We start from the raw sequence: 21,775 nt of genomic DNA, 5'->3' as shown, positions 1-21,775 counted from the left end.
TTCTATTTTCCATTCTAATCAGTGAGCATTCGGTTGTTCCAAATCCTCACCACGTATTGTCATTCTTTTAAAGTTCTAGCCATTCTGGGGGCAGTGTAGTGATATTTCATTGTAGTTTTAATTTGCATTTCCCTGATGACTAATGATATTGAATTCTTTTTTTTTATTTTTTATTTTTTTGAGTTGGAGTCTCACTCTGTCGCCCAGACTGGAGTGCAGTGGCCGCTCCCGGCCACCGCAGCCTCGACCTGCTGGGCTCTGGCAATCCTTCCGCCTCAGCCTTCCAAGTAGCCGGAATTATAGGTGCGCGCTACCACGCCCAGCTGATTTTTTTATTTATTGTAGAGATGAGGTCTCGCTGTCCAGGCGGGTCTTGAACCCGCGGGCTCAGGCAATCCACTCACCTCAGCCTCCCAAAGGCGCGGGATTACAGGCTGAGCCACCGAACTCGGCAATATTGAATTCTTTAATTATCTTCCACTATTCAGATCTTTGCCCATTTTCAACTGTTATCTTTTTGAGTTATAGGAGTTTTATATTCTAGATACCTTTCCTTTTCAGATATATGTTTTACAAATATTTTATTGCAGTCTCTAATTTGCCTATTTATGTGTGTGTATATATATATATATTTTTTTTTTTTTTTTTTTGAGTTGGAGTCTCACTCTGTCACCCAGACTGGAGTGCAGTGGCTGCTCCTGGCCACCGCAGCCTCCACCTGCTGGGCTCCAGTGATCCTTTTGCCTCAGCCTTCCAAGCAGCTGGAACTACAGGCGCATGCTACCACGCCTGGCTAATTTTTGATTTATTGTAGAGATGAGGTCTCGCCAAGTTGCCCAGGCAGGTCTCGAACCCGCGGGCTCAGGCAATCCATTCACCTCAGCCTCCCAAAGGCACGGAATTACAGGCTGAGCCACTGAGCCCAGCTTACCTATTTATATTTAAATGGTATCTTTTGATGAGCAAAAGTTTTAAATTTTGATGAAGTCTAATTTGTCAATTTTTCCTTTCCTAGTTATTGTTTTCTGTGTCCTATCTAAAAACCCTTTGCTTACTCTCAAGTCATAAAGATATTCTCCTCTGTGTTTCCCTAGAAGCTTTATAGCTTTAACCTTTATGTTGGGGTCCATGATCTATCTCAAATTAATGAGAAGTGGAGGTCAGGGCTTCTTTTTATTGAATGAGAATGTCCAGTTGTTCCAGCACTGTTGAAAAGACTTTGCTTTTCCTACTGTACTGCTTGGCCCCCTTGTCAGAGTCAATTGGATATACAAGTCTATGTTTCCACCCTCTATTTGGACCCTTGGGCTATTTGTCTATACCAGTACCACACTGCTGTCTTGATTACTGTAGCTTTACAGTAAGTTTGGAAGTCAGGTCGTATTGATTCTCCAACTCTTCCTTTTTTTTTTTTTTTTTTTTTGAGTTAGAGTCTCACTCTGTCACCTAAGCTGGAGTACAGTAGTATGATCATGGCTCACCACAACCTCAACCTCCCGGGCTCAGGCGATCCTTCCACCTCAGTCTCTGGAGTAGCTAAGACTACAGGTACACACCACTGCACCCAGCCACTTTTTCTATTTTTTGAAGAGATGAGGTCTCACTATGTTACTTAGGCTGGTCTCGAACTCCTGGGAACAAGCGATCCTCCCTCCTTGGTCTCCCAAAGTTCTAGAGTTTACAGGCATGAGTCATTGCACCCAGCCAATTCTCTTCTTTTTCAAGATTGCTTTGGATATTTTACGTCCTTCAGTTTTCCATAGAAATTTGAGAACCAGATTGTCAATTTCTAAGGAAAAAAAACCTATTGCGATTATAGTTGGGATTAAATTGAATCTATAGATAAAATCAGAGCAAATTGACATCTTAGCAGTATTGATTCTCCCAATCCATGAACATGGAATGTCTTTCTACTTATATAGGTCTTGTTTAATTTCTCTTAGCAGTGTTTTATGTCTTCAGTATACACATCTTGCTTATCTTTCATTTAATTTACTTTTAAGCATGTAATGGTTATTCTATTGTAAATAAGTTATTCTTTTCAATTTTCCAAATGTTAGCTCCATTATATGATTAACTTCTGTGATATGTGTATTTGTTCAGCATTTGGAGGTCAGGGCTTCTTGCTCAGCATTTGGATTCTTTTTTTTTTTTTTTAAACCAGTAGCTCAAGCCTGTAATTCCAGCACTTTGGGAGGCTGAGGCAAGAGAATTGCCTGAGACCAGAGGTTTGAGACCAACCTGACCAACTTGGCAAGACCTCGTCTCTACAATAAATTTAAAAATTAGACAGGTGTGGTGGCTTGTGCCTGTAGTTCCAGCTACTTGGAAAGCTGAGGTGGAAGGATCACCTGAGCCCAGCAGGTCAGCTGCAGTGGCCATGAGCAAGCTACTACACTCCAGCCTGGGTGACAGAGTGAGACTCCATCTAAAAAAAAAACAAAAACAACAAAAACCCAAGTCAAAGCCTATTTTATTCATCTGTTCAGGGAGGCATCAGGAAGAAGGGGTGGATTTAGCCCCAGACTGAGATGTGGGAGACCAAACTCCAGTCCCACTGTGCCTCTATGAGCTATGTGAACTTGACCAAGGTTGACAGTGTCAAAACCAACATAAAAATATTGAGATGAACTTTTAAATCTAATGCTACATTTGGGATATAAGAATTGTAATTTGGGGCATATATATATAGACTGAATGGTTTTTGGTATGTTTGAAGAATAAAGGAGGTCGGGGGGTTTATAAAAAGAGAAATATTATGTTTTGAGAAAGTTTATTGGTATTAGGAAGCTTGGAGGAAGTTGGCAAGTTTTGATTGGTGAGTGATGGTGGTGGGTAAAGCTAGTTTTAGAGTTACAATAGGTTGTTTTAGTAATTATTATATAAAATAGCTTTAGTTGATAGTAGGCAGTTTTAGTAGTCAGACACACAGAGAATTATATTTGAGGAGTAAATGTAGTGTACTCCAAGTGCTTTTTCTCTTGGGCTTCTGAACTCTATTGTAGTTGAGTATGTCAAGTATGCCAATTCCTGGCTGGGCATGATGGCTCACGTCTGTAATCCCAGCACTTTGGGAGGCTGAGAAGGGAGGATAACTTAAGGCCAGGAATTTGAGACCAGCCTGGACAACATAGACAGACCCCATCTCTACAGAAAAACATTTAAAAATTAAAGATAACCCAATTTATATGATTAACTTTCACAATAGAATTCTCTCCCTATTTTTTGCTATTACTCAACACAAATAGAATCTAACTCCTTATTTACTGCAATCTTCTGTAATATCTTTCAAGATAAAGCTTTTAACTCTAGTTCACAAACCTCTTTTGAAATCTGGCTGAAACCTTGAATTTACTTCCAGAAAAATTTATCACAGTTTTGTGTATAATTTTAGAATGTTCAGGGAACTTCAGCCTGTTTGCCAGACTTTTGGGACCCACAGATCCTATCTGTGAAACCCATTCTAGAGCAGAGGCTCACAGAGAGTTGGACTACCTTCCCTTACCTCTGTATCTGCAGCACCAACATGCTCAGCCTATCATGGCCGCTCAGAAAACGCCCTATGCACTTATTGAATGGCCCAGAGTGCTACATTGTGGCCTCCTGCAATACTGGCCTCTCCTTCCAAGTTGCTTCAGGTGTTCAGCTGACCTGGGACACCCCTACACTGGTGGACCAGTGCATTCGGAGGCCCAGAGATTCAGGGGTTTGCCCACGATCATTACAGAGCACATTTGTGCAGGGGCAGGTATGGGGTAAAGGCTGCCAAGTTCCAAATCCCTTGCCCTTTGTGGGGTTTTATGGGCAGAGAGGGGCTTGAGACAGTGTGTAGATTTCCCACTCCTGAGATTTGACCTTTCCTCCACCACTGGCTACTCTACCCTTCGAGCCCTACTCCTCTGCTGCTGTCAGTGAGGTCAGCCTAACAGCCCCCCAGCAGGCAAGCTGTCCCTGGTGCCCTGGAACAGCTCCAGGTGGCAATCTTGCTGCAGAATCTTCCAAGCTATGCTCAGCTGTCTGGTGCCTTCACAGGCAGCCAGCTTTGCACTAGCCCCAAGGCAGTGCAGCTGCAGGTCCCCAAGGTGGCCAGGACAGCAGCATTTCAGGGCTGCCTTTCTCTTCCTACAGCCCCCAGAATTGTGTTACAGAAAGTCATTGCTCCGCTGCTTTCCATGATGACTCCCAAGAGCACACCAGCAGTGACAGTGATGCTATGTGTTTCTGCCCACGCAGGTGCCGGGGACATGGGCAGCAAACCATCCACGCCAGGCGATGACTCCACCGTGCGGTCCCCCAGGACAGAAGGCATCCACACTGCATACAAGCAGGGAGACCACAGCAGGGCCCAAACCCTGCTAAGAGAAGCTTGCGACGAGAGCACATCCCAACTGGAAAAGGTAGGGTGAATGCCACCCCTCCAGTCATAGCTGCAGTCCTGAGTTGGATGAAGGATACTGCTCAGATTATTATTTCTTGCTACTGCCGTAATTGTAATGAACATTTTTACTGTGTTGTATTTTCCATGTAAAACTGTGGCCATTCCTTTCAAGTTGACTTCTCAATCTGACATCGCCTAAGTAGGCCCTTTGCTACCTTTTCATGTGAGGCCTTTGAGGGGCAGGAGTGGGGTCACTAAGTATAAAGAACAAAATGTCACCTGAAGGTTTAACCTACTGTATTGTTTACTCTTTTTGTCATTATCAAAATAGCACATACTCAAAGAAGATAATTTAGAAAACCTATCAAAGTAAGGAAAAAAGAGCTAAAAAGTTACCATGGCCAGGCACGGTGGCTCACACCTGTAATCCCAGCACTTTGGGAGACTGAAACAAGAGGATTGCTTGAGCCCAGGAGTTCGAGACCAGCCTGAACAATATAGCGAGACCTTGTCTCTACAGAAAAATAAAAAAATTAGCTGAGCATGGTTGCCTGTGCCTGTAGTCCCAGCTACTCAGGAGGCTGAGGAGGGTAGATCCCTTCAGTCCTGGAGTTCGAGACTGCGGTAAGCCATGATCATGCCACTGCACTCTAGTCTGGGTGACAGAGTGAGATCCTGACTCAAAAAAAAAAAAAAAGAGTTAGCATACTCCTAATATATCCGAATAATCCCACTTAACAGTTTTGGTGTATTTTCTGACAGTCCACTGATCTGAACACATGTTGTTTCTACAATAGATATAGTCATATTTTATATATAGTTTTCCATCTACTGCTAGTTCTTATATAATATTCTATTAATAATTTTTCTTATGATTATAAATTCCTCATAAGCATCCCCTTCAGTGGCTACATGTCATTCCATCTGATAGAGGGACTATGATTTACCTGGTTGTTCTTCTGGGTTGGATATTTGGATTATTTCTCATTTCTTACAAATATATTGAATGTTTTTTCCCAATTCTTACTGCAAGGCTGTTTTCTTAGCATAGATTTGCAGACTATGGGGATGAGCATTTTAAAAGTTTTGAAACGCATGACAACTGTTCTCCAGGAAGCTTGTAAAAAGTAACCCCTCCACGACACTAGAGAGAGCCATTGCCACAGTCTTGCCCTTGTGGGGAATTCTTACTGGCTGTTATCATAGAAACACTTTACTGATGTTTTTTGCATCATTTTGATTAGCAGATTTAACTGGTCTCTATTTAATTATTAGTTGGAAATAATTCCATTTGTAAACCTTTAGCCTGTTTTCAGAAATGTAAGCGATTAGAGGGAGGGTCATACAACAACCTGCTTGAGAATTGTTGAGGGGAGAGCATTTGGGATTGCACCAATTATGAATTCATGGCAGGACTGGCAAAGGGCCACCCTTCTGTACCGGTAGTACTAGGCTGTGCACATGAGTAGGTCAAAGCCATGCGCTCCTTGGGTGGACATCAGATGACTTCCAGCAGGGTGGTCTTGTGCACAGCAAACAGAGTTCAGAGTCTGTGCCACATGGCCACACAGGCAGAGGTGGTGGCTCACTTTGGATGGTGAGTTCTCCCATCTAGCTTGGAGCAGAGGATTGAGGCATGTGGTAGCAGCAGGAGATGCTGAAAAGGGAAAGAGGATCAGGACCTGCAGAGCCCAGGATGCTGGATCTTCATCCTGAGGGTGGGAGAGACATTCAAGGGGGTGGTGTGATCATTATGATCATTGATCAAGAACACTCTGGCCAATATTGAATCAAGGAAAATGGAGTATTGGGTGTGGGTCTCTTCTGCCTGGCATTGTGCCCAGGGGCAACTCAGAATCAAGAGGGTTCCTTGAAGACTGCTTCTCCCTTGGATCCAGGACTGGTAAAACTCCAGCTGACTAGACTTTAAGAATACATTGAGGAAAAGGATGGTTAAGTCTGTGTTTTCATAAAAATGTAAAATTTTAGTTTCAAAAATAGACCATAAATAAGAGTCAAGGATTAATGACAAAAGGAGAAGAAATATGACTGATATCCCTAATTGACAAAGTGCTCATGCACTTTGAAATAATAACACTGTCTTCAAAAAGGACAACAGGATATGAACAACAGCAAAATAAACCTAAAGAAAATGGAAAGATGAAATTCTAAAAGTAAGAGCAGAAAGTGGTGAAACAGAAAGTAAAATGTAGAAGTAAAAACAACCAGCAAATCAAAAGTTGGTTCTTTGAAAAGTCTAATAATACTGAAAAATCCCTGGTGAGAGTAATCAAGATAAAAAAGAAATAAATCTATAGGGAATAGAAAAGAGACCTTCACTATAGATTATGCAGACATTAGAAAAGATAATAGAACATTTTATTGACAACAAAGAAAACTCAACTTATCAAAACTAAAACAAAATGAAATATAAAGTGTGAATAGTCTTTTAACCAAAGAAAAAATAAACCAACATTTTAAAACTTTCTGACAAAATAACTTCTAGGTTTATATAGCTTCACTGGTATGTTTTTACCAAATAGAACTGAAAAAAGTGAATACACGTCCCAGTTCCTGAGTCAGGGTAGCACAATCTCATTACCAGAAATGGGTGAGGACAGTACCAGGAATGAAAGTGACAAAAGACATGAAAGGCACGTAGTGCATATACACACACAAAAATAAATTCCAATAGGCTGCACACATGAAAGCTTACTCACTTTTGTTAATAGTTAAATAAAACAAAAATGAAACAGCATGTTTTCACTTATCAGATTAACATCCTAATGTTTGAAAATGATCGGTAGGAAGGCTGTGGGAAATCACCCATCCTTACGCATTGCTGGTAGGAATATAATTTTGTTCAGCCTCTTTGGAAGGCAGTTTGCAAATGTTTGTCAAAATTTAAAATGTCATCATCATTTTTGATCCAGCAAAATGACTACCAGGAACTTAACCCTACCCCGATTTACCTGAAAAAAAAATTGCCAAGGTGTATGCAAAAGGATGTTCATTGAAGCTGTGTTTGCAATAACACAGCCTTGACAACCACCTAACTGTTGCCTCTACAGGAGGAGACTGCTACATAAATCTCAGCACTCCAATAAGACAAAATAATCTCTAACAGCTGTTTGGGAAAGATCTTCGATGTAATTTAAATTAATAAGTGAAGGATTTCTGCTTCAGTAAAATGGATGGAAGACAAAGTAGGTATACTTTTCTTTCTTCCACTTACTAAGTGCACATAAAAAATTCTAGGTATTACATATAAAACAGACACAGTTCTGAAAGGTAGATAAAAGAAGGCAGACCAGCTATTGACCTCAGGACTCAAAGAAAACACAGTGGTAAGTTTGGGGGTTTTCTTTTTATCTCATATGTCCCCAGCTAGGGACTGTAGATGCTAAAGAAGCTAACAGCCCACAAACACAAGCTGGCACAGACCAAAAAATGCCCCAAGGAAAGCCTGCCCTCTCTAGCCAAAGCATGAGGAGAGGGGCAGTGAAGCAAGACAGAAAACTCATAAGGCAATAACCAGCCCACTCAGTCAAACACTGTGGAAATATCCCTGCAACCCATCCCTGCCCCTCCTCAATAAAGGCCAGTTGGAGAGCCAAGACTTCCACCCTTGTCAGCTCTAACTAGGTACCCCTGTCATCCTCACCCCAAGGTATCAGAGAAGGCCATGAGGAGTGGGGGATGTTAACCCCCCTCACCACCACCATTACTGGAGACCACGTGGGGAGCCTGGACTTCTATCCCCATATGGCCTGGCGGTCATGAGACCCTCTTCCTCCTCCCAGCTATGGCAGAATTGAAGCAGGCCAGTAGGGAAACCTGAAATCCTACTGCTGCCCAGCAATAAACTCCTCACTGAGTGTCAACTGATTCTGAATAAAGCCCTTGGATTTCTGCCCATCCAGGCAATATTGAAGTAGCACCTCTGTTTGTACACCAAAGTAGAGTTGGAGGAGGCTAATCCAAGATTTAAATATGATCTAGAGTCTTAAAGCATAATGCCCAAATACCCAGGTCTCCATTAAAAATTACTTATCATATCCAGAACCAGAGATATTTCAAACTCAATGAGATAAGACAACCACCACATGCCAACACACCAGGGTGACTTAGAAGGCAAAATTATCTAGCAAGGATTTTAAGGTTGTCATCATAAAAAAAACTTCAATAAGCAATTATGAATAAACTTGAAACAAATGAAAAAACATAAAGTTTCAGCAACAAAAAAGAAAAATAGAAAAAAACCAAAAGTGTGAGCAAAGAACTAAAAGTCATGAGGAAAGCCAAAAGAAAATTTTAGAACTTAAAAATACTCAAAAACACTATAGATCATCAAAATGGAATTTTAAAAATCCTCAACTCATAGGAAAGCAGTAAAAAAAAGACAAATGAAAAAAAGAGAAAGCAAACAAAACAAGAAAATAACATGGCAGATGTAAGCCTTAAAATATACCTGACTATGTTCAGCATAAATGGTCTAAATACATGAACTTAAAGACAGAAATTGGCAGAGTGGATAAAAAAGCACGAGCAACTAAATGCTGTCTGCAAGAAACTCACTTTAAATATAGTCATATGTGGTTTATTGATGGGAATACAGTCTGAGAAATGCGTGGTTAGTTGATTTCCTAGTTGTGCAAACATCTTAGAGTATACTTACACAAGCCTAGATGGTGTAGTCTACTGCACATCTAGCCTCTATGGTAAAGCCTGTTGTTCCTAGGCTGAAAACCTGCACAGGATGTTACTGTACTGAATACTGGAGACAACTGTAATACAGCGGTATTGATATATGTAAACATATGTAGACATAGAAGAGATACAGTAAAAATGTGGTATGATACAGGTAAAAAAAAAAAAATGGTACACCTGCACAGGGCATTACCTTGCCTGGAGTTTGCAGGAAGCTGTGCTGGATGAGCCAGTGAGTGAGTGTGAGTGAATGTGAAGGCCCAGGACATCACTGGACACTACTGTAGACTACCACAGACATCTTAAAACACTACCTACCTAGGCTATGCTACGTTTATTTTTTAAATACTTTTCTTTTTTAATAATAAAATAATCTTAACTTATATTCACCTTTTGAATTTTATAAACTTTTTAATCTTTTTAACGTCTGGACTCTTTTGTAGTAACACAGCTTAAAATACAAGCAAATGGTGCAGCTGTACATAAATGTGTTCTTTATATTCTTATTCTATAAACTTTTTAAAATAAAAAAATCTTTGAAAACTTTTTTAAAAAACTAAGACACAAACACAGCAGCCTAGGCCTACACAGGGTCAGAACCATCAATATTACTATCTTCCACTTCCATATCTTGTCCCACTGGAAGGTGTTCGGGGTTAATAACACATCAGTGATGTTATCCTACTGGAATACCTCCCGAAGGACCTGCCTGAGGCTGTTTTTGTCTGTTTGTTTGTTTCTTCTGTTTTGTGTTGTTTTGCTTTTTTGAGTCAGGGTCTCACTCTGTCACCCAGGCTGGACAGCAGTGGCACGATCATGATGATCACAGCTCACAGCAGCATCCCCCTCCGGGGCTCAGACCATCCTTCCACCTCAGCATCACAAGCAACTGGGACTACAGGTGTGCACCGCCACACCTAGGTAATTTTTTAATCTTTTGTAGAGATGAGGTTTCTCTGTGTTGTCCAGGTTGATCTCGAACTCCTAGGCACAAGTGATCCTTCTGTCTTGGCCTCCCAAGTAATGGGATTGGGAGCGTGAGCCACTATACCCAGCCAAGGCTGTTGTACAGTTAGCTTTTTAAAAATGAGTAGATGAAGTACATTCTAATGATGAAAAGTGTGTATAGTATAGTATATACATAAACCAGTAACATGGTTGTTTATTACCATAATCAAGTGTTCTGTACTATCCATAATTATTTGTGCTATACTTCTATATGACTGGTAGTGCAATAGGTTTGTTGACCCAGGCATCACCACAGACATATGAGTCATGCATTGTACCTAGGATATTATGACAGCTACAGTGTCACTGGGCGACAGGAGCTTTTACACTCTATTATAATCTTATGGGACCACTGTCACAGAGGCGATCCATCACTGGCCAAAACATCATCAAACAGTGCATAACTCTATGTGAAACAAAGCTGATACAACTGAAAAAATAACTAGATACATTCACAAATACACCTGGGGACATTGACACCCTCTGTCAACAACTGATAGAAAAACTAGATAGAAAGTCAGTGAGAAACAAAAGAACTCAACACTACCATCAGTCAGCAGGATCTAACTGGCATTTATAAAACACTGCTCCCAACAACAGCAGAATGCACATTCTTTTCAAGTGTCTGCAGAACATGCACCATGATAGACCATATCCTGGGACATGAAACAAACCTCAACAATTTTTTTTCTTTTTGGGGGGGGCGTGGAACAGTGTCTCTCTCTGTTGCCCAGGCTGGATTGCGGTAGCACCATTCCAGCTCACCACAGCCTCTCCCTCCTGGGCTCAGGTGATCCTCCTGCCTCAGCCACCTGAGTAGTTGGGACTACAGGTGTGCATCACCACACCCAGCTAAATTTTATATTTTTTGTAGAGATGGGATCTCACTATGCTGATCTGGCTGGTCTTAAACCCCTGGTCTCAAACAATTCCCTCACCTTGGTCTCCCAAAGTGCTGGGATAACAGTCATGAGCCACCACAGCCTGGCCAAACCTCAACCAATTTAAAGGAATCAAAATCATACAGAATGTGCTCTCTAACATCAATGGAATCAAAGTGGAAATCAGTTTTTAAAACTATAATAGTAAAATCTTCAAGCACTTGGAAACAACATACTTTTAAATAATTCATAGATCAAAGAGTAACTCTCAAGAGAAATAAAAACTACACTGAGGCTGGGCTCGGTGGCTCAGCCTGTAATCTCCAGCACCTTGGGAGGCCAAGGAAAATGGATTACCTGAGCCCACGGATTCGAGACCAGCCCGGGCAACTTGGTGAGACCTTGTCTCTACAATAAATCAAGAAACTAGTTGGACGTGGTAGCGCATGCCTATATTCCAGCTACTTGGAAGGCTGAGGCAGAAGGATCGCCAGAGCCCAGCAGGTCAGCGCTGAGGTGGTCATGAGCATGCCTCTGTACTCTAGCCTCGGCGATGGAGTGAGACGCCAACTCAGGAAAAAAAAAAAAAAAACTACACTGAACTAAATGAAATGAAAATACAGTTGACCCTTAACATTGGTTCAAATTGTGCAGGTCCATTTATATGTGGACTTTTTTCAATAAATATATCAGAAAATTATTTTGAGGTTTGCAACAATTTAAAAAACTCACATTTTGCTATTGTGAATAGTGTGGCAATAAGGCACCTGGTCCTAAACCAGAGGAAATGAAAACTGGTTGTGAGGCCCAAACTTTACCTGCACATAGATTGCTTATGTACCTAACCCTGATTTGTACCCCACATCTCTATAATAAATATAAATCAATCAGTCAATAATAACTAACAACTCACCTTTTATTTAGCTTAATTTATTGTAAGAATATAGTATATAATACTTATACATACAAAATATTTGTTATTCAACTGCATATGTTATTGATAAGACTTCAATTAGCAGTAGGCTATTAGTACTTATGTTTTGGAGGAGTCAAAAGTTATACATGAATTTTCAACTGCGTGGGGTGTCAGTGCCCCTAACCCTCATATTGTTCAAGAGTCAACTGTACAACATATCAACATTTGTGAGATGCAACCAAAGCATTGCTGAGAGACAAATTTATAGCATTTAGTGCTTACGTTAGAAAAGAGGAGGCCGGGCTTGGTGGCTCAGTCTGTAATCCCAGCACTTTGGGAGGCCGAGGTGAGTGGATTGCCTGAGCCCGCGGGTTCGAGACCCGCCTGGGCAACTTGGCGACACCTCATCTCTATAATAAATCAAAAATCAGCTGGGCGTAGTAGCGCGCGCCTGCAGTTCCAGCTACTTGGAAGACTGAGGTGGAAGGATCGCCGGAGCCCAGCAGGTCGAGGCTGCGGTGGCTGGGAGCAGCCACTGCACTTCAATCTGGGCGACAGAGTGAGACTCCAACTCAAAAAAAAGAAAAGAGGAAAGTTCAATAATCTAAACTCTCACCCAAAGAAACTAGAGGGAAAACAAAATAAACTCACAGCAAGCAGAGGAAAATACATGGTAATAATAGGAGTCAAAAATTAGTAAAACTTAAACTGAAAGACAATAAATGAAAATCAATTTAACAAACAACTGGTTCTTTGAAAGATCAATAAAATTGACAAACCTCCAGAAAGACTGATAAAGGCAAAAGAGAAGAACCACTAATACAGAAAGGAAACAAGAAATAACATACAGATGCTGCAGACATCAAAAGGGTATCTAAGAACAACTCTATACACGTACATGTGACAACTCAGATGAAATGGATCAATCCTTGAAAAGTAGAAACCATCACAATTCACTCAGTATGAAATGCACAATTTGAATAGCTCTTTATTAAGAAAATTCACCTTGTAATTTTAAACCTCCTAAAAAAGAAATTTACAAGTCCAGATGGCTTCAACTAGAGAACTCTATACAACATTTAAAGTATAAATACCAATTCTACAATCTCTTCTAGAATATAGAAGAGGAGAGAACACTGTCCAACACTTCTATATAGCCTATATTACCCTGACTCCAAAACAGAAGATAGTACAAAAACCGAATACCAATGTACACCATGAATATGGAAGCAAAAATTCTTTTAAAAATATTAGCAAATAGAATTCAGCAGTATGTAAAAGGAATTATAAGCTATGACTAAGTGGGGTTTATTCCAGGAATACAGGGCTGGTTCAGTATTCAATCAATCAACATAATCCTCCATATTTGTAGACTAAAGAAGAAAAATTACCTTATATCAATTAATGTAGTAAAAGCACTTGACAAAATCCAATATCTTGACAAAAAAATAATCAAAATAAAATAAAAACCTCTCAGAAAATTAGGAATAGAGGGGAACGTCTTAGTTGGATAAAGAACATCTACAAAAACTTACAACTGACATCATACCACAGGGTGAAAGACTGCTTTCCCCCTAAGATCAAGAACAAGGCAGGGATGTCCATTCTCAACATAATACTGGACGTTCTACTCAAGAATAATTATAGCATCATTATATTCAAAATAATACAATTCAATATATTTTATCTATTACTGGAAGTTCTAGCCAGTGCCATAAGGTAAGGAAATGAAATCAAAGGCATAAAGAGCTGGAAAAAAAATAACTGTCTCTATTTGTAGATCAGATGGCAATCTACACAGAAAATCCATAAAAGAAATTACTTAGAAAAGAAAAAATTGGCAAACTGGACTCATCAAGATTAAAAACATTTGCTCTGAGAAATACCTGCTAAGACGGTGAAAAAAAAAAATCAAACTGCAGACTAGGAGAAATATTTACAAACCACATTTCTAGCAAAGTACTTATATCTAGAATGTATAAATAACTCTCAAAACTTAACATTAAAAACCAAACAATTCAAATAGAAAATGTGTGAAAAACATGAAGAAAAGTTTTGCTAAAGAAGATATAGAGATGACAGTAAACATGGAAAAATGCTCAACATCACTAGCTTTTAGGGAAATGAAAAGTAAGACAACAAAGAGATGTTACTACATACCTTCTCAAACAGCAGAAATTTTTTAAAAAGTGACAATTCCAAATTCAAACCAGGTTGCAAAGAAATGGTGTCTCTGATGCATTACTAGTGAGAATAACATGGTATAGCTACTCTGAAAAATAATTGGGCAGTTTCTTAAAAAACTAAAAACACACTTAGATTATGACCCAGCAATTGAACCCCTGAACGTTTACCCTAGAGAAATTAAAACATATGCTCACAAAAACTTGCACAATTGTTCTTAGCAACTTTATTTTAATGAACAAAAACCAGATACAACCAAAAATGCTCAGTAGGTGAGTACTTAAACTTACCTTGGGATACTGCTTGGCAGGATAAAGGACCTCAACTGAAATGTGCAACAGCTCCAGTGGATCTCAAAGGCATTATGCTGAGCAAGGGGGAAAAAAAAGTCAGTTTCAAAAGGTCATGTTCTCTGTGATTTCATTTGTTTGACATTCTCAAAATGGCAAAACTGTAGAGATGGAAGAGGGATTAGTTGTTGTCAGGGGTTAAACTGGTGGAGAGGCAGAGGGTGGGTGAGAATACAAAACGGTAGCATGAGGGGGATTTTTGTGGTGATGGAGCAGTTCTGTATCCTGATTGTGGTGGGAGCTACACAAACCTACACATGTGACAAAATGGCAGAACTATGTATACACACTGCACTATTGTCAAATTACTGGTTTCGATATCTTACTACAATTATGTAAAGATGTTACCATCTGGGGAGATTGGGTGAAGGATACTTGAGTCCTCCCATTACTATCTTTGCAACTTCTTTTGAATCTCTAATTATTTCAAAGAAAAAAAGTTAAAAAAAAAATAAGTGAGGTATATACTTTTATCATGTTTAAAAACAGGCAAAAGGAAATCCATGGTGTTAGAAGTCCATATAGTGGTTCCTCTGGTAGGGCAGTGACTAGAGAGACACAAGGGGGCTTCTGGGTAGAGTCCTGTTCCTGGGGCTGGGGCCAGTTACATGGATGAGTTCAATACCTGAAATGGAACACTTACCATGTTTGTTCTTTTCTGTAGATATGTTATATTGCCAATAAAAAGTCATAATGGATTGAGTGAAAAAAGCTTTTGGTTCGTATGGGATTACTTGTGAGTGTGTGTGCAACAACATGTTCTGGAAAGCTATGTGAGAGTGGTGTCCTTTGCAGAGGGGGTTTAGGAAGTGGAGGCATAGAGGAACGCCTGCTTTTTATTGTGTACTTTTCTATGCTGTTTGAATGAAAATAAATACACACTACAGAGCCTCTGAGCTGTCTCCAGCCAGAGAGCCAGCTCTGACCATTTTCACCATTTGAGTCCCTCTTGGCTTTGGACTTGCTCCGATGATATCACTTACCACCTCTGGAGGATGGGGCTTTTAAACCTCTAACCAACAGAAGCTAGACAGCTGTTACTTGTGTGTGGTGAATTGTTTAATCAATCACTGTGGCTTTTCTCCATAATGCAAATGCTTTCCTGGTATGGCAGTGTGCTACTGGGCCCCACACTGAGCAGAGTGGCAGATGGGCGAGCTTTTCTTTTCTGGTCATATTGGAAATATGACTCTACTGTCCTCCAAATAATTCCAGCCCCTTAGAGTGTGCCTCACCTTACCAGTCGGACATACTTCTCACCGCCAGCCCATTCACTCCTCTTGCAGAACCCAAACCTTCCTCCAAGTCCCACATTTTCCAAGAAGTCTTGGCAGGAGCTGAGGGACATAGCTTCAGAGCTAGACCCACACCCCAGTTCAAATCCTGGTTTATGGTTCTGCTGGCCATAAACTCCCTAAGCAGGGGCAAGCTTTTATTTCCTCATCCATAAGACAGAAATACAGATACATTTCTGGCAAGATCATTAGGAGGATTGAGTTGACCATATAAATAAAGTACTCGGTGCAGCATCTGGCAATGGTAAGAGCTTGATAAATATCTGTTCTCAGCCGGGGAGCCTGTAATCCCGCGCCTTGGGAAGCTGAGGTGAGTGGATTGCCTGAGCCCGTGGGTTCAAGACCTGCCTGGGCAGCAAGACCTCATCTCTACAATAAATCAAAAAAATCAGCCAGGCATGGTGGCGCTTGCCTGTAATTCCGGCTACTTGGAAGGTGGAGGTGGAAGGATTGCCGGAGCCCAGCACTCCAGTCTGGGTGACAGAGTGAGACTCCAACTCAAAAAAAAAAAAAATCTGTTCTCTTCCCTGGGAGGCTCCATTTATCCATTCCTTCCCTGCTCACCCCAAAGTGATCTCCAAAGGCACTTGTTTTCTAAACTACTCAGCAAGTAAAATATGCTCATTTGGGACTGTTTTATGGATATTCCCACCTTGAGCTTAACTGTAAATCCATGGAGGCCAGAAACGGCTCACTGGCATCCTCCTGCCCAGCCCTGCCTCTTACACACAGCAGGGCCTCGGTAAACGTTGACAGTGGCACTGGCCGTTCTGTTCCAACTTGGTTTCCCATCCGCCTTCTTCAACACACTGATGGTCAAGCCCTTAGGAAGTAGCAGATTCCAGAGGACTTGGAGTTTCAGTAATGCAGTCAAATACTTCACACACCCATCTAGCACCCATCTGAGCATCCTTTTCTCTGACCTAGGGAGCTCGTGAAAAGTCAAGGCCATTTGACAGCCACCTACTAGCTGTGTGATCTTGGGCAAGCTACAAAATCTCTCTGAACCTCCATGTCCTTGTCCATGTGGTAATCCATGGCCCACCTCATAGAACCTTTGTGTGCCTGAATGGCTGAAATGAAGCAGGAACTCAGCACCCCCCGCCCCACCCCAGCCACCAAGTCACAAATTCCAGCAGAGCATGGTGACTTATGCCTGTAATCCATGCCCTTTGAGTGGCATAGGCTGGAGGATCACTTGAGTCCGAGAGGTCGAGACCAGCTTGCACAACATAGCAAGACTCCATCTCCACAAAAATAAAAATTGAAAAAATTAACCAGGCATAGTGGTGCGCACCTGTAGTCCCAGCTACTCAGGAGGCTGAGGTGGGAGGATCACTTGAGCCCAAAGGTCGAGGCTATAGTGAGCCGTAATCATGTCACTGCACTCCAGTTTAGGTGGGTGACAGAGCAAGACATTGTATCCAAAAAAAAAATCCCACTGCATGTTGCTGGGGGATCTGGGTCTCCAGGATTCAAATCTGTGGAGTCCCCTCATCTGTCACATTCCTTTATGAATAATTTGCAGGATGGTCCCGGAGAGCCTGGGCTGCCTTCCCTCTTCCTGAGATTCATTCAACATATACTGATAGTAATTGAGCTCTGGCTCTGTGCCAGGAAGGGACACTCACATAGTCCCCATCTTTATGAGGCAGGTGGTCAAGAGTCACCCTGTCCAGCAGAAATAGAATGCAAGCCACACACATAATATAAATGGTCCAGTAGCCACATTAAAGAAATAAACAGGTATGTGCCTACAATATCAACTACTCAGGAGGCTGAGGTGGGAGGATCTCTTGAGCCCTGGAGCTCAAGTCTAGCCTGGGCAACATAGCAAGACCCTGTCTCTTAAAAAAAAAAAAAAAGTAAACAGAAACAGGCAGAATGTTAATAACATTATTTTAACCTGAGTATATTAAATCATCATTTCAACTTATGATTGATATAAAGTACTGATAAGCCAGCTTACCCATTTTGTGCCAGGTCTTTGAAGTCACCTATGAAATTGCATTCCCTCCCACTTCAGGCAAGCCACATTTCAAGCATGCCACAGCCACACCTGGCTGGTGCTGTCATCTAGACAAAGTCACTCTAATCTTATGCAGGGACCTGGTGAGGCATCTAAAGCCAGTTCTCTAAGTACTTCCCAAACTGATCTCACTGGAGCACTGTTCTGTTCTGACCAGGGCCAGCTTCTGAACATCCCGGCAGCCTATGGGGATCTGGAGATGGTCCGGTATCTACTCACCGAGAGGCGTGTGGAGCTGCCCACTGAGCCCACTGATGACAACCCAGCTGTGGTGGCAGCGCACTTTGGGCACACAGAAGTTGTACAGGAGTTGCTCGAGTCATTGCCAGGTAAATCACAGACCATGAGCTCCTTACCACCTCTAAGGGGACCCTCTTCTTGGACACTGCCCCAAAATGCTTACTTCTTTATGCTTTCACCAAAAATGAGATCAAGAAATCTGGGGCCTTCAGCCGACAATCCAGACACAGTGACAACTGCCTGCTGGCCACATCCCATCTCCTACCCCGATGAATTCACCAGGAAAATTCACGTACACTATGTTTGATAAAGAATATAATCAATGTTGCTTCTCTCTAATCAATAGACTTTCTTTTTTAGAGAAGTTTGGGGTTTACCGAAAAATTGATTGGAAAGCACAGTTCTCAATATGTCACACACACACTCTTTCTCCAGTTATTTATACTTTGTTTTAGTGTAGTACATTTGATACAGTTGATAAACCAATAGTGATACCTTATTACTAACCAAGTCTATAGCTTACATTAGGATCTGCTGTTGGTGTTGTACACTTCTATGGGTTTGATAAATGCATAAGGATGCATATCCACCACTGTAGTATCATACAGCACAGTCTCACTGCCCTAAAAAATCCTCCATGCCCCACCTAGTCATCTCGCCCTCCCCAGACCCCCAGCAACCACTGATTTTTTACTTTCTTTGCCTTTCCCAGAATGTCATATAGGTGGAATCCTCCAGTATGTTGCCATTTCAGACTGGCTCCTTCCACCTAGCAATATGCCTTTGAGGGCCCTCCATACCTCTTCATGACTGGATAGTTCCCTTCTTTTTATGACGGAATAATATTCCACTGGATGGATGTGCCATACTGTGTTGCTTTTCTAGTAACAAGTAATTATTTTCTCTGGTAAACTCCAGGTGTCCTGGTCCCCTGTCACTTCCTCTGGTGGCCGTGTCTCAGCAGTACTATATGAGTCCAGGCAGGCATTGCTGCAGCTGTAGGTTGAGGCATACCTTAGCCGTGCACGCTGGGAGTTGGGATTTTTCTTGGGAACAGGGCCAGCCTTCTTGGTGGACAACTGTGCAGTTACACTGGTCCCTGAGCCTGGAAGGGCCCAGGCTTGGCATAAGTCTTTATTCACTTACTGAATTATTTCTCATAATTTTTAAACAAGTGGCCCCTTTGTTTTCATCTTCCATCGGGCCCCACCCATATGTAGCCGTCCTGTCTGGGGGTGTCTGACTGTGGGCTTTGAGAGAGATCTGTGCTCAGAGTTGGTTTTCAGCTGGTGCCCCCTTCATGTATCTGGAGGGGGAATGAGGTTATGGGCAGATATCAGAGAAGTTTTAGGGTCTATAAGAAGCAAACTGGGTGAGGTAAGACAAGGAGGGCAGGGATGAGCCAAAGGCTGACTCTCCCTTTTCAGGGATCCCCAAGATTATCTCTGTTCTAGCCCTGAAGAGTCTGTGCCAGGTGATCCAATCACCTACTTGTAGCTAATCTTTACTGAACACTGCCAAGTACTAAGCACACCGCAGAACTTGAGAGAGAATTTTAAAAGTTGTCCCAGCCCTTTGCAGCTCCTGGCCACGCAGGGGAAATTGAGGCAAAAATAAGTAACTCTGTGCAGTGTAATCATGCAGATGTTAGAGTATTTACACAGAGGTGTAGGAGTACACATCAGGGGGTGGTCTTGCCTGGATGCAGAATGACGTCTTCTGAGAGAGACTGGCATCTGAACTGGACTTTGCAGGATGAATAGGAGTTTACTTGGCAGATAAATGAGGAAGGGACTTGGGATGTCTGCTTCTGCAGAGCAGGGAGCTGGGCTGGGCTGTTTTCAGCTGCTCCCAGAAACGTCCTGTCTTCAATTCAATTCCAGGCAGGATTGCTAAGGACTAAAGGGTTTCAGACCATTGTGCCGGGCCCTACGAGAAATGCAGGAGCAGGCAAAGCAGTGTGTGTGCTCTCTGAGCATTCCCAAGCCAAAGGGAAGGCAGCCACGGTCAGGAGCAAGGTAGGTCCAGAAGACCAACAAGAGGCAGCAGGAGAACAAAAGAGGGTTTTGAGGAGCAGGAGGAGAGGGTGGTGGGATAGGCCCCTTGAAGACGGCACTTTGTAACTCCTGGTGTCTGAAGCTGAGCAGGAGGAGGGGCAGAAGCCAAAATGGGTTCCCTCTGAGTGCTCTTGGCTTTAGGAGTCAGAGAATACATGCCAGGATGTGTGTGCTGAAGAGAGCACTCCTTTGAATTTTGGCAAAGCAGGATTTAAGTGACCAGCTGTGGGACCTTCAGCAAGTTTCCAAATCTCTCTGAGCTTCGGTTTCCTTATTTAAAATCACGGGTCTGGCCAGGCACAGTAGCTCAAGCCTGTAATCCTAGCACTTTGGGAAGCTGAGGTGAGAGAATTGCCTGAGCCCAGGGGTTCGAGACCAGCCTGGGCAACTTGGCAAGACCTTGTCTCTATAATAAATACATAAATAAAAATTAGCCAGACGTGGTAGCACGCACCTGTAGTTCCAGCTACTTGGAAGGCTGAGGCGGAAGGATCACTGGAGCCCAGCAGGTCATGGTTTCAGTGGCTGTGAGCATGCCACTGCACTCCAAACTGGACAACAGAGTGAGACTCCAACTCAAAAAATAAAATAAAATCATGGATTTGAAATGTAGTGCCTGCCTCTGAAGACTGACACAGCTGTATCCTCACAGAAGTTGACAACACGACTACTGCATTTCCCTTACCTAGGTATTCCTGCAGGAAATGAATTAGGGATCACTTGTTTTCTGTTAATATACCTGTGTTAGTCTGTCTTACATTGCTATAAAGAAATACCTGAGGCTGGTAGTTTATAAAGAAAAGAGGTTTATTTGGTTCACAGTTCTGCGTGGTGTTGGCATCTGCTAGGCTTCTGGTGAAGCCTCAGGATGCTTACAATCACGGCAGAAGATGGAGGGGGCAGGCATAACATTTGGTGAGAACAGAAGTAAGAAACAGAGAAGGAGGTGCCAGACTCTTGGAAACAATCAACTAATCGTGAACTAATAGAGTGAGAACTCACTCATTACTGAGAGAACAGTACCAAGCCGTTCGTGATCCAGTCATCTCCCAGAAAGCCCCACCTCCAACATTGGGGATCACAGTTCAACATGGTATTTGGAGGGGGCAACTATCTAAACTATATCCACACCTCTGAATCATTCATTCTTGGTTAACAATATAGAGAGAAGAAGGGACATTTACATAGTACAGGCTCCAGCATAGACCCTATGCCAGCTGCCCTATTTGGTGAAGTTTAATCCCTGCCATTCTGATCTCTGGTTCCTGGTCAATATCCTATTGTAGAGGAGAGGGTCACTGTCTCCATGCTTGGTAGCACTTCAGTCCCTAAGGACTTTATGCCTCTGGAAATGAGACAATGTTATGATGCATTTGGGAAATCTCAATGCAGAAGATGAGGTAATTTTCCCATGGCAACTAGACCCAAAAGATTTTGAACTTGAAGAAGATACTGTAACACTTCAGCCCACACTGTCTCTGTTAATTCAATGTGCTAAGCGTTATTTCAGCCTGAAATTAAGTAGGCGGTTCTTCCAGGGAGTAATTCACAAAGCTTTAGGCTGGAGAGTATTTCTTTCATAAAAACTTATTATTATTATAATTTATTAAAGTAATATGTGTATATTATAGATAATTTGAAAATGCAATAAAGTGGTAGTACTCTAATAGCATAATGAATAACATAATGAATTAGGATTTATTGATCCAGACACTTGATGTACATTA

The 21,775-nt window shown here is 41.9% G+C and overlaps 1 protein-coding gene across 1 annotated transcript in view; it reads left to right on the top strand.

The window, feature by feature from the left end:
- LRRK1 (leucine rich repeat kinase 1) overlaps positions 1 to 21,775 on the top strand; it is a 185,149-nt gene that overhangs the window by 71,414 nt on the left and 91,960 nt on the right. Inside the window, exons 2-3 of the mRNA XM_008068530.2 lie at positions 4,234 to 4,397; positions 17,909 to 18,080. Coding sequence (XP_008066721.1) covers positions 4,234 to 4,397; positions 17,909 to 18,080 — 336 coding nt within the window. The remainder of the gene's footprint in view (positions 1 to 4,233; positions 4,398 to 17,908; positions 18,081 to 21,775) is intronic.

This window comes from Carlito syrichta, unplaced genomic scaffold (genome assembly GCF_000164805.1).
Source record: "Carlito syrichta isolate Samal-C Ts95f unplaced genomic scaffold, Tarsius_syrichta-2.0.1 Scaffold311144, whole genome shotgun sequence".
Lineage (NCBI taxonomy): Eukaryota > Metazoa > Chordata > Mammalia > Primates > Tarsiidae > Carlito > Carlito syrichta.
Note: the sequence above shows the minus strand (reverse complement) of the source record. Positions and strands in the feature narration are given on the sequence as shown.